The 17,172-nt window shown below is 30.9% G+C and overlaps 1 protein-coding gene across 1 annotated transcript; it reads right to left on the reverse strand.

The window, feature by feature from the left end:
- Positions 1 to 1,511: 1,511 nt before the first annotated feature.
- LOC103831260 (zinc finger protein JAGGED) lies at positions 1,512 to 15,360 on the reverse strand. Its single transcript, XM_009107145.3, has 5 exons — positions 7,339 to 15,360; positions 7,153 to 7,247; positions 6,810 to 6,938; positions 6,526 to 6,610; positions 1,512 to 6,419 (listed from the first exon to the last, which is right to left on the reverse strand). Coding segments are annotated over exons 1-5 (750 nt in total). The 5' UTR covers positions 7,341 to 15,360; the 3' UTR covers positions 1,512 to 5,980.
- Between the last annotated feature and the right edge of the window lie 1,812 nt (positions 15,361 to 17,172).

Raw genomic sequence — 17,172 nt, forward strand, 5'->3', positions numbered from 1 at the left:
AATGCAAAATGAGAAAACAGATACTAAGGAGAGAGACGAAAAAAAAAATAATAAACGCACGTTAGAGAGAACAGAGAGAATCGCGTATAAGGTAGCTCCGGCGTCCGGCTGCGCGTGCCGGCGCCGGTGGCTCTCTTCCTTCTCATTTCGTTCATTTCTTCGTGCGGTAGGTTCGGATCTGTGATTCTCTCCGACATGCTGGTGGATCTGGGTTAGGGTTTTGTCCCGGGAAGAGCTCCGCTCTTGGCAACTCGTCTTCCTCTGGATTCACGGCGAGGATGTAGGATTATCAGATCTTCAGTTCAGGTTCTGTCTGTTCCGGGATGTGGAGGCTTCCGTAGCTCTAACATCGCCGATAAAGATACCGGGTTGGTGAAGGCTTCTTTAGCTTTGCGACGCCGGCTAAGCTTCCGGAACGTGGAGGCTCCTACAGTTCCAACGTTGCCGGCTTTGTCTCCGGGGGGTGAAAGCGTCATGTGTCTTGCGCCGCCGGCTCTGGTTCCTTGGTTCGCTCTAGGATTTAGTTTCACTCTTTTAGATTGTCTTGTTATGGTTTAGTTAAGTGTTCTCGGTGCGGTTGCGGTGGATGAGACCTCGTCGGAGGATGAGTGTAGCGCTCCGATAGAAGGAGTGATGTGTGCGCGAAGCCTTCTCTTTGATGTTTGTGCGGATCGATGGTGGATGAGATCTCGAAGCTTCGATTGATTCTCCCCGATTTAGATGCATGCGAGAGTTTGGCGGTCGTGGTTAAGAGAGTATGGAGTGGAAGAGCTCCGGTGTGGCTCGATGAATCGGTGGGTGGTTCTCCGATGGTGAGCGAGGCGGAGGTGATGCTGCGGTTCGCAAGGAAGAAGGCCGACATCACCTCCATTTGGGCCTAGGGCTCACCCTTTTTGGGCTTATGCCTGTTGTGTTTTTTAAGTTGGCCCGTTCTTATTTTGGGTTTTTGTAAGACTGTGGGCTTGGCCCGTTTATCAAATAAAATTTTGGCGGAAAAAAAAAAAGAGAAAACAGATACTAAGGCAGCAACTTTAAACATTCTTCTGTTTCTTAGACTGCACGACGGTCCAGTGTGTTTTGAATCGATGGCAGTGTAGATTGATTGCTATTTAACAGTTAGCTGCAACATTTTTAGTGTAGTTCTGAGCCTATCACTAGGTCCAAATCATACCGAGTTCTATACATATTGCATCTATGTATTCATCTATACGTGTTACATTTTTCGTATGTATTTATCTATACATGTAGATGTGGTAGATAGCGGACGTAGAATCCCGAGATAAATCGGAAGAAAGGTACGGGACGAAAACGTTTTTGCTTGACGGATCTGTCTCTGCGTGTGTGCTTTTGGCTTTAGCGATGCGAAATATTTGTAATTAGTTAAAGTTGTCTTTACATTGCTTTATTTTTCTGTTTTTTCCTCTCTTTCTCTCTCTCTCTCACTCATTCTTTGTCTAAAAACCGTGACTTGTTCACATCTTTCGTTCGTGCTTCATTTTCTTAGCTTTCTTTTTTCTTTATTTTTCATTGAAATGATGATAATATTCTATTGTCTTTTTTTAACACCTCCCGATAATTTTTTTTTGTTGCAAAAGACACCTCCCGATAATATTCTATTGTCACAACCATTTTGTTCAATTTTCCTTGTAATCACCGTTTTACCTATATATTAGGAATTGTACAATACGCGCAACTATTTTCTAATATTATCACGTTTAACATTAAAAATTGCATTCATCATTCCTTTTTCTCTATCACGTTTAATTTATATATAATTGGATTTGAGGAACATATATATTATTTTACATTTAATAGTGTTTTTATTAATTTTTTTGTTGATTAAAAAAAATTATAGTGATGAAGTAGTATGATCTGTAACATCTATTCTTACGGTAGACAGATTATTAACCATAATTTTGAATTAATTGATTTATTTAAATAAAAATTTAATATCATTTGAGAAAAAAAATCCTTACAAACTTTAGACAAAAAAAATATTTATATAAGTTAATAAATATTTTCTAACTTTATATAGAGGTTCACCCATTTTATGACTAACTGAGGTACAATAAAAGTAAAATAAAAATAGGCTATGAAATATCGTGTTCATTTCGATAGCCAGTAATAGCCAAACTGATTGCGTTCATGCCTGATTGTGTTTACCGGGAAAAATTTGGCTGGTGCATATATATGTAAGTATATAACCACGCGATTAGATGATTCCCTAAACCTTGGCTATTATCCACGAATTAACAACCAAATGGGCACAAAAGCACACAAACTCTTACACCTCTTTTTTTGTGGTAATAAAATAATGAGAATTTTTTCATCCGAAAAAAAATTAGTAAAGAAAATATCACAATACTGGATTTGAGTGATTTTGGTTTCTGACTTTTATTTCTAGATTAGTTTTTCTAAAATTTGATTTGTAATTTCATTTGGTTCTTGGTTTTGTCTATATATATTATATCGTTTTAGTTTAAGTTTTCATAAGTTTAAATATAAATATTAATTCACAAAAATATATATAAAGATTATCAAAATTTATCAACAACATAATTAAAAATAGTTAACATTAAGTTAATTTTATTGATAAATTCGAAAATATATTTAATTTTCTGTAATTGTGTTTATTAGATTTTAGATATTTAGAAAAAAAAATTTAGTAATTCGGAGTAGTTATTACCATTCTTTTTGTTTTGTCATAACTGTATTCATATCTATTAAATATACATTTGTAATGAGAAAAGAAATATAAAATTGCGACACTTATTGGGATAAACTTATTATACGGTATTGATATCCAAGGAATTTCAAAGCTCTTTCGTCCAATATTTAATTTAATTTTATTTTATTTTTTGGTCAAAAATAAATAAAATAAAATAAAATATTCATTTGGACAACATTCTTTTGAGTTGACATAACCCTAGAGGATTCAATCATGAATTAAACAAACGATAAAATAATAAAGTATTCATTTGTATTTTGTAGGATCGGCCGAAGCTACATAAGAAAAATGTCCAATCAGGTCGGACTACTGATAGACTGGTTTGGGTTAACATATATAGCGAGACAAAGATATAAAATTTGGGGGCTGAATGTGATCCCGTCTATCTCAAATCACATCCCATTCCTTAATTATCTAGATTGTTTTAACATTGAGAAATATAATTAGGTCGCACATACTGAATCTCTGGAAATCATGAACATTTCTACAGTTATATTTGTCAATTTTTTTACGGTATTACGAAATGAATGAATGATAGATTTCAGTAAAAATTGTTACTGGTAGAAATTTTGAAACCAATAGATATTATGTTATTATGCAGCAAGGACCAGTCTAGGACTACAATACAAAAATACCGAATAGTATAGCACATTTGTTTCATAAATGATTTTGCACTTTTTGCACATCTGATCATAATTCTTAAACCATCTGAGATTGTATTATCGTATCTCACATGGCGAACTACGTTACAATATATTATCACCATGTATAGTTACATTTATAGTACGTGTAGTAACACTTATTTAATTTCAATATATACATGTGCATGTGCATCTATACTAAACATACGTGAAGACAAAGAGTGATTCGTACCCATCACACGTTGCTTCGTACGTAGAGACCCATCTCTGTTATTACCTACATATGCTTCTTCAAATAGTTTTCCGTACAGTTAAACAATGCTAGCTAACTCATGACATCACAAAACCAATTAATACATGTTATCTCGAGGCTTGACCCAATTTTTTGTTCGGAAGATCAAGTTAGAGATTCGCCTACACCTCATCTATCTCTTTCTCACACACACTCTCTCTCTATATATGTAGTTATAATTTAGGTATTATTGGTCAGACTAAGTTTTTTTTTAAAACCATTGGTCAGAATAATTAAGAAGCGGTAAATATTTAAATATGCTCGAGGCCATTAAATATGTATACATTAAGTTTTATATAACTTTTTACATTCCGTGTATACAAAATTTTGGTTCAAAATAATATGTTAATAAATGTTGTAAATCATTTATATTGGATCGGACAAATGATCATCATAGCCACTAATATGTTGTAGAAGGCTTTTGTGATTTTATTTGTTGTTACTGTCAAAGATACAAAACTTGCCGACAACAACATAAACTATATCTAAGCATTTTCTTTCTATTCAGTAATTGGAAATCAATGCTACTGTATTTATTTTCTGCTAATGAGCACAAAATCTTAATTTGGCATACATACTAATTTTAAGTAGGAATGGTTAATTAAGGTAATATTAAATATAACATTTCTAATGAAAGGGTTCAACAACTTCTTTTAAATAGATTTTTTGGAATGATTTCCTTTTCACAGTATATATTTTATCTTTAATTATTTTTATTTCAATAATTTGTGTAATTTTATCAAATTACATATAAAATACATTTGTCTCCTATCATATGCATTCAACATATATAAAATACATCTAATAATCTTATGAAAAGGAAATATTTTCATCTTTTTAATAAAAATATTTTAAAAGTATAATCTAAAAAGATTTTTTTTTTGTACATTGATAATTATATAAATTAATAAATTAGCATAGTCTCAACAATATTAATTTATAAAAAAATATTGTAGCATATATCTGATCCCTTTAGGGCTTGCAAAAAGTCCATTCTTTTTGTCAATTGCTGAAATAAATACTAATAACAATAATAATAATAATAATTTGTCAAAAAATGATTTTTTGTTTCGAATCGTTATTTTTTATATATTGACACTGACATATCCGAACACGATTTTCTCACCACAAAAAACATCGTCGACGCAATCATGATTTACTTTAAGCTAGTAATACATAAATTAGCTGATTATGTATAGCAAATAAATACATATGTTGCATATAAAAGGCCCTAATCTTTTTTTATGAGAAAAGGCCCTAATCTTTTTATTTTTGCACAAAAGAGCCTAATCCAAATCAAAGAATCTGAGTTATTTTTTTAAAGAAAATTATTGTTTTAAACGAAGCATATATTTTTTAAGAAAAAGGGAAGATTAGCTGATAGAATAGTAGAGTGCAGAAAATGCAGAAGGGAAGTTTTACTGGTTAGGGGAATTCAGCTGGCATCTAACGGTCTCCATTGGATCTAGTTACTTCGTGCTTACACTTTTATAACTATATAATAAATGTTATATTTATATATATATATATATATATATATAAGCAAATGGAAAATCTTTTTTGATTTTTATTTTGAACAAACCAACCACCAAAACCCAATTCCCTCCAATCCCCAATCCTCATAGCTAGGTTCAGGCCAAAGTAGCTGAGAGTTGTAGATGAGCTCAGATAAATTAAGGCTGTTCCAATCTCACTACACAATGTATCATATTTTAAGAACACAATCTTTCTCTCTACTCTCTCTCTTTCTGACCCATTTGTCCGGTTCCTATGTCCTCTCGTTGTTATCTATAATATACATTGCAAAAGCTTTATTTTTCCTTAGATTAATCACTTCCCTTGTGTATCCATAAATGGAAACATTGTTAAACGTTCACCTTTTTAATACTATCCAATAGGTTCACTCCCCCCCATAATGGTCCCTCGCATATTCTAACTCTTGTTAATATGAATTGATTTAAGATCAGTTGGCATCTGCGGTTCAGTACTATAGTTTTGATGATTTTTATTCATTCCGCACTAAAATGTAGCATAATATAAATCACAATGTTAGGTATATCAATAAAAGACATAAACAAAAATGTGGCCGAGATTATTAGATCCTAATATCTTTATTTCAACTAAAATAGAAGAAAAAAGAACAACAACAACAACAACAAGCGGACAATTGGCTGACAACACATGTAGGATCCGTGGCGTTTAGACAATTCGAGACCCTACTTTCTCGACGACTTAAACAAAATAAGAGAACAAGAAAATACCCTAAGAGAAGAAAATAAATAAATAAAAGAAGCAGAAGCAGAGGGAACATGTTAAAACTCAGAGCGAGTGATGATCTTGAAACCGGTTCATTGGTAACCTAAGAGAGTGATCCAAACGCTGCCGTGAAGCGTCACCATCACGAACTTGTGGCGGTTCCAGCGGGGGCGCACGGACTATGGCGGAGCCACGGTTAGAAAAACCGGTCTGATCAATGGGTTCACCGACGCAAGTGTAGCTTGATTCCACAGGACCACCAGCCATGTAATTAACGGTTGTTGTTGTGGGAAGATTAGGGTTTGGAGAGATGCTTCTATTGCCTCGAAAGGATTGGCTGAAGTAATAATCATTCATGTTGTTGTAGGGCGAGTATTGGTTTGAAGAGTATTGATATGGTGGTTGAAGCGGTTGGGGAACCAAGTTTGTTGAGGAGCTTCCGGTATATAGCATCGGTGAAGAGTAAACCGACCGGTATATTGTTGGATCTGCGGTTTGATATCTGCCAATAATTCCAATTAATTACACTAGCATTATTTATCATAAATAAGTACATTTAGCAATGTTTTTTTTTCATAATTTGAAGTCAGGATGAAGAGAGTGTGTACCCGAAAGGTGTAATTCCTGGTGGGGTTAAGGTATCGTTACGGTAGACCAATTGACGGGCTTGATTCAATGTCTCCGTCTCCCTCTCTTTAAGTTTATAGACCCAAAAGAAAAAAAGGACATCAAACTAAGTCTTTAATGCAATATCTACTGGTATGAAGGTATAAGCAAGTATGGGACAACAAGCATCAACCAAAGAGAAGATTTATGAAAACTGTTTTTTTGTTTTGCACGAACTAAAAAGTGTGAATATAAAAGTGGATTATATGAAGCTTAGTAGACATGCCTTGTCGGTGGCGATTCATGTGGCCACCAAGAGCTTGGGATTTGCAGAACTTCAGTGAACAAAATCGACATTCATACACCTTCCCGCTCTCATCTTTCCCTTCTTTACTACCTTTCTTCTTTCTTTGACCTAATTAGCAACAAAACATCCCACGGCTTAATATATAATTCCACCACCACACAAGTCATTTGGATTCCACGTGTGATCCAAACTTTTACCAATAGACACAATATATATTACCAATTTAGTTATATATGCCCTTAATTATGTTTTGCCTGTTAATGATATATATATGTATAATATAACGTTGAAGTAATTAGGGTTTTCCAAGGTAAAAGTATACCAGAGGAAGAACCTTCCTCCAGGGTTTGCTTATTGCCATCTCTATAAGAATCATCTGGCAGATTGTTGAGGTCTAGGTAATTATCCTCATTCCTCCTGCCAAAAAAACTCAATAAAGAGAAGTGTGAGTTTAAAGATTAAGAAAATGAAAGATATAATTAAGAAAGTGGTTTTGTGGGGCATATACATAGTGGGAAATGAGAGATTGGCGTGAGATAAGACTTCTCTCCAAGAGCTAGAATAATTGAGGATATATCTTATAGGGGACTTTCAGTTGGAGGCTGCACCACAAAAGGAAGAGAAAAATGAGAGTAGTAAAAGTTAAAGAAGAGAGGTTGGGAAGTTTTCTATCAGTTTATCTGCCACAAACCCTCTCATTTCTCTCTCTCTCTTCTCCCTCTGCGTGTAGAAACTAAATAAACAAAGTGGGTCTTGTGACCTTACAAAGATATAGGTAGTGTGGGCTTAAGGGGTTTTAACTAAACCAAACCAGAGTGAAAGTGTTTGTGGTTTGTGTATGTGTTTGTGTGTGTGTGTGTGTGTGATGAAAGAGAGAGATGAGAGGGACATTTCCTGAGTGAAAGGAGATGCTAGGGCTACTAGCCTAGAACCCTATTACTGTGTAATTAATTCATGTTAAAAAGACAAACTCTTAATATTTTAAACTCTTTTTTTTAAGAAATCAATGAGTTTTGGACCTTCTCTGTGTATATATCTTCATATTGAAATCAAAATCGAATACATAAATCTTCTTTCAACATGTTAAGTTAATTATCCCATTCGTAAATCGTTTATATATATTTTTTTTTTACCAAAGGTCTTACGGACTTTATAAATTCTCTAGGTCGAAGATCAGAGAAAGTAACTCGTCAATAATACTCAAAATTACACACATAATGGAAGGAACCCTAATTAAGTGTAAGTTACACTTGTTAATATAATACAAAGCATCTAAAAAGAAGCAAGATAGTACTTTGTCAACAATGAATTAAATGTGGAAAGCCACATCTAGCGAATCATTGTCTCTTGATAAAGAATCTTTCATGAATAGTTTGCAGCTTCAAGATGGTCCTTGATGGACTTGTGATCCTCACTTAAACACACAGAGGAAAGAACAAGTAACTAAAAGAGAATGGATTTTATACTTTTAAGGACAATCCGAGACATGGCTAGCTCTATGGTCCTGCTGCTTTGAACATTACGTTTTGAGAAGTTTTACAATAAATATGTGTATAACAAATATAAATGTAAGAAAATAGTTAGTAATGGTCCCCCATTTATAGATGTAATGTAATGGCGATAGGCCTCTCCTGGGGCATCCACATCAAAAAAAATTCAAATTGTTTTTTGTACCCTAGGGTTTTGCAAATGGGACATGCAAGTGTTGCTATCACATAACTAATTATTAGGGTCCTTTGTGATCTAAGTTGGATATGTATGTCCTCTTCTACATATCCTTTCCAATTGTGCTCCTAAATATTACATGCTTAATCTTTTTGTTAATAATATCAAATTTATGTAAAACATTAGAATGATAACAAGGTTTCTCCATTCCTACCGATATTTATCTTGTGGACATCTTACAGAGTGATCGTAAGGTTAGTGTAAGATCTTAGCTATAACACTGTCCTTGAGAGGAACACCTAAAGGTGTACAAAATTCCCAGTCACGGAAGCGTGCGAGTCACGTGCCAAATGGTTCGAAGGTCAAAAGACTCAAAACTTCAAAAACTCGTGCTCTCATGCCGACCTACACGAAATAAAAAGAATGTTGTCCAAAAAGTCAGGCTTAACACACCGTTATTTCACGGCGTTATATTTATCTAATACAGTGAATGGTGACGGACTGACGGGACGGAGATTTGATCGTTCCGGTTCATCAAAGTAAAACCAATCATAGTCGACACTAGCCATCTTTGGTTTCCACTTATTTTTATCATGAGACATGCAATAACAAAAGAAATTGCAGTTAATAAATGTGTAAATCGAACAAAACTAAACTAGTTTAAAGAAGTCTAGTTGTTGAAGAATTCATATTGGCATTAGGGGACCAGAGTTTGAATCGTTCCACTATAATTTTACATACGAATGGAAATCATAAAAGTACCAAATAGCCAGAAGTGCCGAGGATTAATATGAATTTTGGTTACGTGTCCCAAGACAAATGTTACGTCGGTATAACATACATGTATACGTATAGAGTACAATTATTATTTTTGTATAGAGTACAAATTTGAGTCAGGTACTACTTAATTAACATGTTAATGACGGGGCACCAAAGATATCGAGGATCTTATTCATATTGAGGATGTGCATGCTACTTATGAGTGGGAACAGAACCAAAAAAAAAAGTAGCGAGTGAGTGAGTGATGAGGAGAGAGAAGGGATCAGGTGAGAGAAGGACCACACTACTACTCCAAGACTGTCACGGCTAGTAAGCTAGGACTTGCAATCTCACCCTCTTCATGTAACATCTGCAACTCTCTTTCGGACAATCATACTTTTTACTCCTTTCTCTTACGTGGTCCTCCCCCCTCTCCCCTTTTCTTTTCAATTGGTTTTTTACCTTTTTCCTTTTACTTGTTTCTTCTCTCTCTTTTTGAACTTTTTATTGTGTTAAATTTTTTTATGTTAAACCTGGTCTAACCAACAATCCAAAATTTGGTTTTGTTAAATTTCTGAATTGAGAATGCGAAATAGAAGCTAATCGGCACAAACTATTTTTGTCCGGTTGAGATGATGATTACATTAGTTTCTATATTACAACTCCAAACAGGAAGAGTAATAGTCAATGAATTTATGTAGTCATGTCTTTTTTTTTTTTTTGATCAACCAGTAGTCATGTCTTATACACCATAACGTACTAATATATAATGATCACCGTGATCAATGTAAAATAAATAAAAGAAGTATAAACGATAGTAAAACATAATCACAGTGCTTAGTGCTTACCAATTAGCACTATCCAATATCGTAATAATTAACTCCAAAAGAAACGAAAATATTACAAAAATCATCGAACTATGGGAACAGTTAGAAAAATAATTTTAATAAATACTCGTCAAATTTATCAGTTTTATATTTCACTTGAATTGTTCCCAATGTACTTATTTCTCTTAGTTACTCATCAGAGGATGAAGATGTACATCTGATGAGTGTACATTTATAGGCTAAAAGTACCTAGATGCTTTAATTCCAATTTCCATAATATTTAACTATAATATATATCTAGATTTTTATGTTACAAATATGCTGGCTTTCATATAACTATATATAACTATATATATATATATAATAGAATCTTCTCTTTGTTTTCTTCTTTTTGTCACGAAAATAATAATATAATAGAATTCTCTAAAACATTTAAAACTGATATCCTAGTCATTTTTATACACTCTGGGAATTGTTTAATTTGGGGTTAGATCAAAGACAGCTAATTTTATCATGGATCCAGAATTAACTTCGATTCAAAATTAAACTTAGTTTCAATATATACCATCCCCTCCCCTAAACTTGATTTTGGCAACTTTCAGGATACTGCTCAAAATAACTAGAACTGCTCATTTGGTGATTCTGTAAAGATGTATGCATCCCATATCTTAGATTTGATCCTCTCCATTCGTAGCATTTTACTAAAGGTGGACAAAAAAACCGAACCGAGTCAAACCGAACCAACGAAACCAAAACCTATCGAAACCAAACCAAAGTTTATTATCAAATAGTTTGGTTTAAGATTTTCTCAACCCAAACAATCCGAACCGAATCAAGAAATCAATATGTTTTTATTATTATTTGAATTAAACATACTAACAATATACAATAATACTAAAATCCTAACACTAAATTCACTTTTAACTTTATTAACGATGTTGTATTTTTTAAATTTTCTATCTACTAATTTAGTTAACATTCGTTTGATTGTGTTCTTATAAACTCTTTGTGTGGTTTTTAAATATTTTTGTTTCAGTTTTATATTAGATCTAATTTACATAGTTTAAGAAGCATTATTAACGATGTTTAAAAAAAAATTATATTTACTTTAATTAACTTTGATTTGATTATGTTCTTATAAACTTTTATGTTTTAAAAAGTTTTTATTTCAGTTGTATATTGTATTTAGTTTATATAGTTTTTTTTATAGTCACCAACATGATGGTTTCATGACCATGTGGTTATGTTTTAAAACATGATTATTCTTAAAAAAATTAAACTAAGAAAACCTGATTAAACCGAACCGAAACACAAATCAAACCGAATAAAAATCGAACCAAAACTGATCCAAACCAAATTAATTATGGTTTACTTCAGCTATAAAAAATTCTAGAACCGAATTGACCAAACCAAACCGATAAAATTACCTAAGTGCCCACATTTGTTACCACATGATTTAATACTTTTATATATCCCACACATCTAAAATAATAATGGCCTGGGCCTATTTAAGTTTAATGAGAAGTATATGTTGCACAAAAAAATAATATCCCACACATCTAAAATAATGTTCGAGCAACCAACTGTGCCTAAAACCTATCAATTATTCCACCAACTTTATGTGTACTTCGATACTTCTCTTTACAAAGGGAGTCGAACCTCATTGTGTTTCAAAACATAATCCCAAGTTGCATTGTTTATAAGAGTCGAACCTCCTTGAGTTTCAAAACATAATTCCAAGACGCATTATTTAGGAGCGCATTGATTTGTTTATATATAACATTTTCTCATTCCCTAACACTTTTTGCTTCATCATACGGTAATGATTCATCCTCGTATAATAGTATGAGTACATTTCAATAATTGATCTGAAATTTTCTACCTCTAATCTTCTTATTTTCTACCTCTAATCTTCTAATTTTGGTTCCATCTTGATTAAACCCATCAAACGTCTCTGACTCTCTGTCTCAAATCTTCTTCTGCTTGCCTCCATCCCGATTAAACCACACTTCATTATTCTTGGACCCTGGTATTTGTTCCCATCCAGAAAATTTTGAAGTCTTTCAGATTGATTGTGATGACTTAGCAAGTACACGACTTCACACACTTCACAAATCACTCACGAGTGGTTCTAGCACACAAATACATCTTTTAGTTTTTTCAAGATCATTGATGATTGAATACATCTCGGCTCAGGAATCAACTAACTTGCTTTCGAGTTCCAAGAAAGATTGATAAAGGAAAACAGAAAAATATGTAAATCATTTAAAATAGTCAAATAGCAACAAACTTCCTTAATTAAGTTAACCACTGAATTTGTCTAATACAATATGGCACTATCTTTTCAACTCGGTCTCTTGAACTTTGCTTACTGTTAGACAAAAGGAAAATTAATGTTATCAATTCTCAAAATAGAATACATAAACAATCTTAAAAACTTGATGAATATGAAATAATACTAAAGCATTTAAGATCTCATAATGAAATTAATTTCATACCAAATAAAGGTTGAGTTCCAATCCCTTTTCTCCTGACATCTGAACATTTTGTGGCTTCATTCCATTACTTATGTCCCCATATAAATTCTGACCCTCCACAATGCAACAACTCTGGCTGTTTGAATTTTACAAAAATGCTAAAGTAGTGATAAGCTCAATTCACATAATGGGCCATACCAAAGGCAATAAAGCCCAGCTTGTTAAACACCAAATATTATTTCCCAAACTCGAGGAAGCATCTGCGTACAAATTCTCATTTTATAGTTTATCATAGTTTGAGAGGACAAAAAGGTGATGGCTTCATAAAAATGGAAAAATGAAAACAAAAATGGGCTAGTTCATGATCCATAATAGAATACACTTTAATCCCCGATATTGATATCTTAATTTGGGCGTATAAGCCCACTGGGTGGGCTACGGAAAGATAATATGATTTTATGATTATTATTATTTTGGTCATTTAAATATTCAAAGGTATTCTATATGTAATTAACATTATCTGTTATAGTATATAACAAAGGACTAAAAGTATAGTCATTACAGGTAGCCAAATTGAAAGTATTTCTGAAAGTCGATATGCTTATCAAGTGGAGGTGTGATACTGAGGGGACCCATAAATCAAAGGCAATATACGCTGACGATGTTCATTCATTCATTACAAAAAGAGAACCATTTTTTTTCGCTTCTTCTTTTTAATAACAAGTGGTTGGCTGGTCCTTAACAAGTACACTTAACAGTTGCCGCGTCATATAGGATCAGAATAAAGCAATAATATTTTTCTCTGTTTCCAAAAGTAAAAATTTCTAGATTTATTATTTGTTTTAAAATAAAGATTTTCTAAAATTTAAAAATATTTTTATTAGTTAATGTTAATAGTATGATCTCCCGTGCTCTGCACGATCATTTTCAATATGGAATCGAAATGAATATAAATATGAAATAATTTTTCTTTTCCATAACAATAAAACACTATTAGATATGAAAATTCAAGGAAAGCATCTAAAAAATACAACTAAAATATTAATATTATTTTGTAGATAGTTGACGTCTTTTTATTCTTCTCATGTATGTTTTTATTTGTATTACTCTTTTTCATTTTCAATGTTATATTTATTTCGAAAGTTTTGTTTATGAAAAAATCTAAAAAATAGTAATATTATAAAATAACATAAAAAAAGTGTTTGTTGATCCGAAATTGTTTTCTATAAAACATTTTTTGGTGTAATAAGATTATAAAACATCTAAAAATAAGAAAAACCAACCTCAGGTTTGGTTTGATCTAAAGAGTAAAATGAGTCTTCGTTTCTACCACCGTTTCTTAATTCCATTTTCTGCCTTCTAATTCATCCCACATCTTTTGCTTGTAATGTTTCTCAAATTTATTCAGAGTCTTGTATATCTGTTTTAAGATGAGCTTTCCTTACTCTAATTATCATCACCACAGCCAATAAATATTTCCTAGAAATTTATAATTAGTTTAGTCTATTTAAGAGTATGAAAATATTTAGTCTCACTAATCTGGATTTTAATCTTCATCTGCCAACCTTTCACTAAGCTTCACCAAAAAAAGTGTGTTTTTTCTTAATCCGAGAAAAATAATTCTCTCGAAGAGTATCATGAGAAGCCATTGATCTGTATGGTTAAAAATTAAAATTTCATCACTCTTTTACGGGAAAGATTGATGTACCAATTGCAAAGAATTATAGAAAATTACATTGAATGCATGTAAAGATGAACTTTCTCAAAAAAAAAATTTGCATATGCAGATGAAGTTATTGCATCGTAAGACCATCTCCAATGGTACACAAAAATTTTATCTACATTTCACTATAAAGTAGAATAACTATATAATGAAATTGAATTTGCTCTAATGGTTCACTCTATAATAGAGTTACTCTATAATAGAGTGAAATATAAAGTAATGTTATTTTTTTATTCTATATTTGGAGTAAAAAATCAACATTACTCTATATTTCACTCTATTATAGAATAACTCTATTATATAGTGAATTATTAAAGCAAATCCAACTTTATTATAGAATTACATTATTCTAGAATGTAATATAGAAATAATTTTTATATACCATTAGAGATGCCCTAAGTCAAACCCTCTGCAGAAAGAGTAACAGTTTTGAGATCGTGTGTGTGATGATGAAATAGTGGGACAAATATAGAGATTTTCGTGTTAACTAAATTTTAATTTATAGCTGTTTCTTCTGGATTTATTTTTTTTTCTGTATTTTCATTTTTTTTTAAATTATTAAACATATTCTATGTGTTAAAATTTTGTTGGTCAAGTGACTTGTGCTTTAGTATATAAGAGATAAATTGTATATTTTTAAAAAAAATTGATTGAAAATATTTAAATAGGTTAAATACTATTGATTGAAATTTATTAAAAAATATATAGTAAAATAAATAATACTCTATAAGCATTTATTGTATTTTTAATATGTGTAAATACTCTATAAAAAACTTCTTTTCATGAACGTAGAGAGTACTGTGTTTTATTATAATTTGGGAAATTGCCACAAATACCATATTCATAGTACTACTTTTCATGTTTCTAACCACTTTTACCCTCACTTTTAATGAATGATAAAATACAATTATACCCCTAGGGTTAACTAATCTAGACTTAGGGTTTAGAGTTGAGGGATGGAGTAGGATTTTTGGGATGTGAAATTTATGATTCTAATAAATATATAAATACTTAAAAAATATATTAAAATTTTTTAAAAATAGTTTCAAACATAATTTTCGTTTTTCAAAAAGAAATTTGAAAAAAAAATAAAAAAAAATCGAAAAAAAAACTCAAAAAATGTTTTTTTATAAAAAAGTTCGAATTTGAAAAAGTATAATTCGAAAACATAAAAACAAATTTACATTTTTTTTATTTTTATTTTTTTTATTTTTTATTTTTATTTTTTATTTTTATTTTTTTTTAAATAATAATTTATTATATATATAAATAACAAGGACATAAGAGTCTTTTGCCACTTAATGAAAAATATATTTTTGAAAATGTCTCATTAGTGGTGGTAAAAATGAAAAGTGGTACCATGAAAGTGGTACCATGAAAGTGGTAAACATGTAATTTCCCCTTATAATTTTAATTTATAAATAATCATCAAATTTTATTTATTTAATTTTTCCGAATAGCTAGATGGCATATTCGTAACTAAAAGTAATTACAAATAGTAAAAAATTAGGAGCTCCTTCCTTAAAGTAATTTTATGGCAAGAAAGTTAAACAAATGTGCATGTTTCTGTACAATTTTTGTTTAAATATTTGGTTAACTATGAACTTTTTTTTTGAAACATTTTTTTTAAGTCAACCGAGTTAACATTTTTTTGAAATATTTGGCTCATAACTCCTTTTACAGAGTTAATCTTCAGTCCGAAGACCTATTTAGACACTTTACCATATCAAAAATCATGAACCTCTATCCCACCACTAGTTGACTATGAACTTAGAGCATCTTCAAAAATACTTTCTATTATAGATTTTACAAAATTCTATATTTGAAGTTTCAAGGTATTTTTCTCCAAAATCAAAACTTTAAATTTAACTTTAAAATTATTTGTAATTTACAATATGGTCTTTATATTTGTAATAATTAATATAAATCCATAAAACTTTTATAAATAACTATTACATATATAAAATATTATAGTAATATTACTTAATAAAATCATACACTAAAAACTAAAATTATAAATAGAAAATACATAATTAAATATTAAACAACAAGCAAAATACCACATTATTACATTAAATTATTTTCTTGATGCTTCATTTCGGTTGCACAAAAATTGTTTGGACAATATTTTAGAAGTTCTGGAGTAAATTTACTAGACTATTAATGTTTGTTGTAATGTTTAATTTTGTGTAATAATTATGTTTTCATGTGTATCTTTTTTTAAAAGTTATTAAGTTTCTTTTGTAATATTCTTGTTGTCTAATTCTACTTTTAAAATATTATAAATCTTTTTAAAATATTTTTTTTAATTTTATGTGTAAAATTTAAATTTATAAAAATAAATTTGAAATATTTAAAATATAAAAAAATTTAAAAATTAAAACAATGAATGAGACAATTCTAAAGAATGATAAATGTGACGTATAATTAATTCTAAAAACCAAAACGTAAATAAAAAGATAAAACTTCAAATTTAGAGTCTTAAGAAGTGAAACTTCAATATGGAGATTTCTTTTTGGAAAACAAAAATCTCTATATTTGAAGTTATAGAGTTTTTTTGGAAATGTTTTTGTAATTCACATTGTGATTATTGTTTTTAGGAATGCATGAAGCGCAGCAAAAGTGAAATCTTGTTCTTAAATACAGCAAACTCATAAAGTCATATAAATAGATAGATCGATATGTTGATACTTGGTGGAATATAATTTGGATATTTAAAAACTTCAGTCCCCGCCAAAAATAAAATAAAAGATGATAAAGAACGTTCACTCGTGTCTATCGAACATGTAAAAACCGCAATTTAGTTATTAACGGTGCCTCGAAACGTGGATCGCCAAACGCTAAAATCAACACTCACGCAAACGATACAAAAATGCTTAAACCATGGAAAT

This window comes from Brassica rapa, chromosome A07, assembly GCF_000309985.2.
Source record: "Brassica rapa cultivar Chiifu-401-42 chromosome A07, CAAS_Brap_v3.01, whole genome shotgun sequence".
Lineage (NCBI taxonomy): Eukaryota > Viridiplantae > Streptophyta > Magnoliopsida > Brassicales > Brassicaceae > Brassica > Brassica rapa.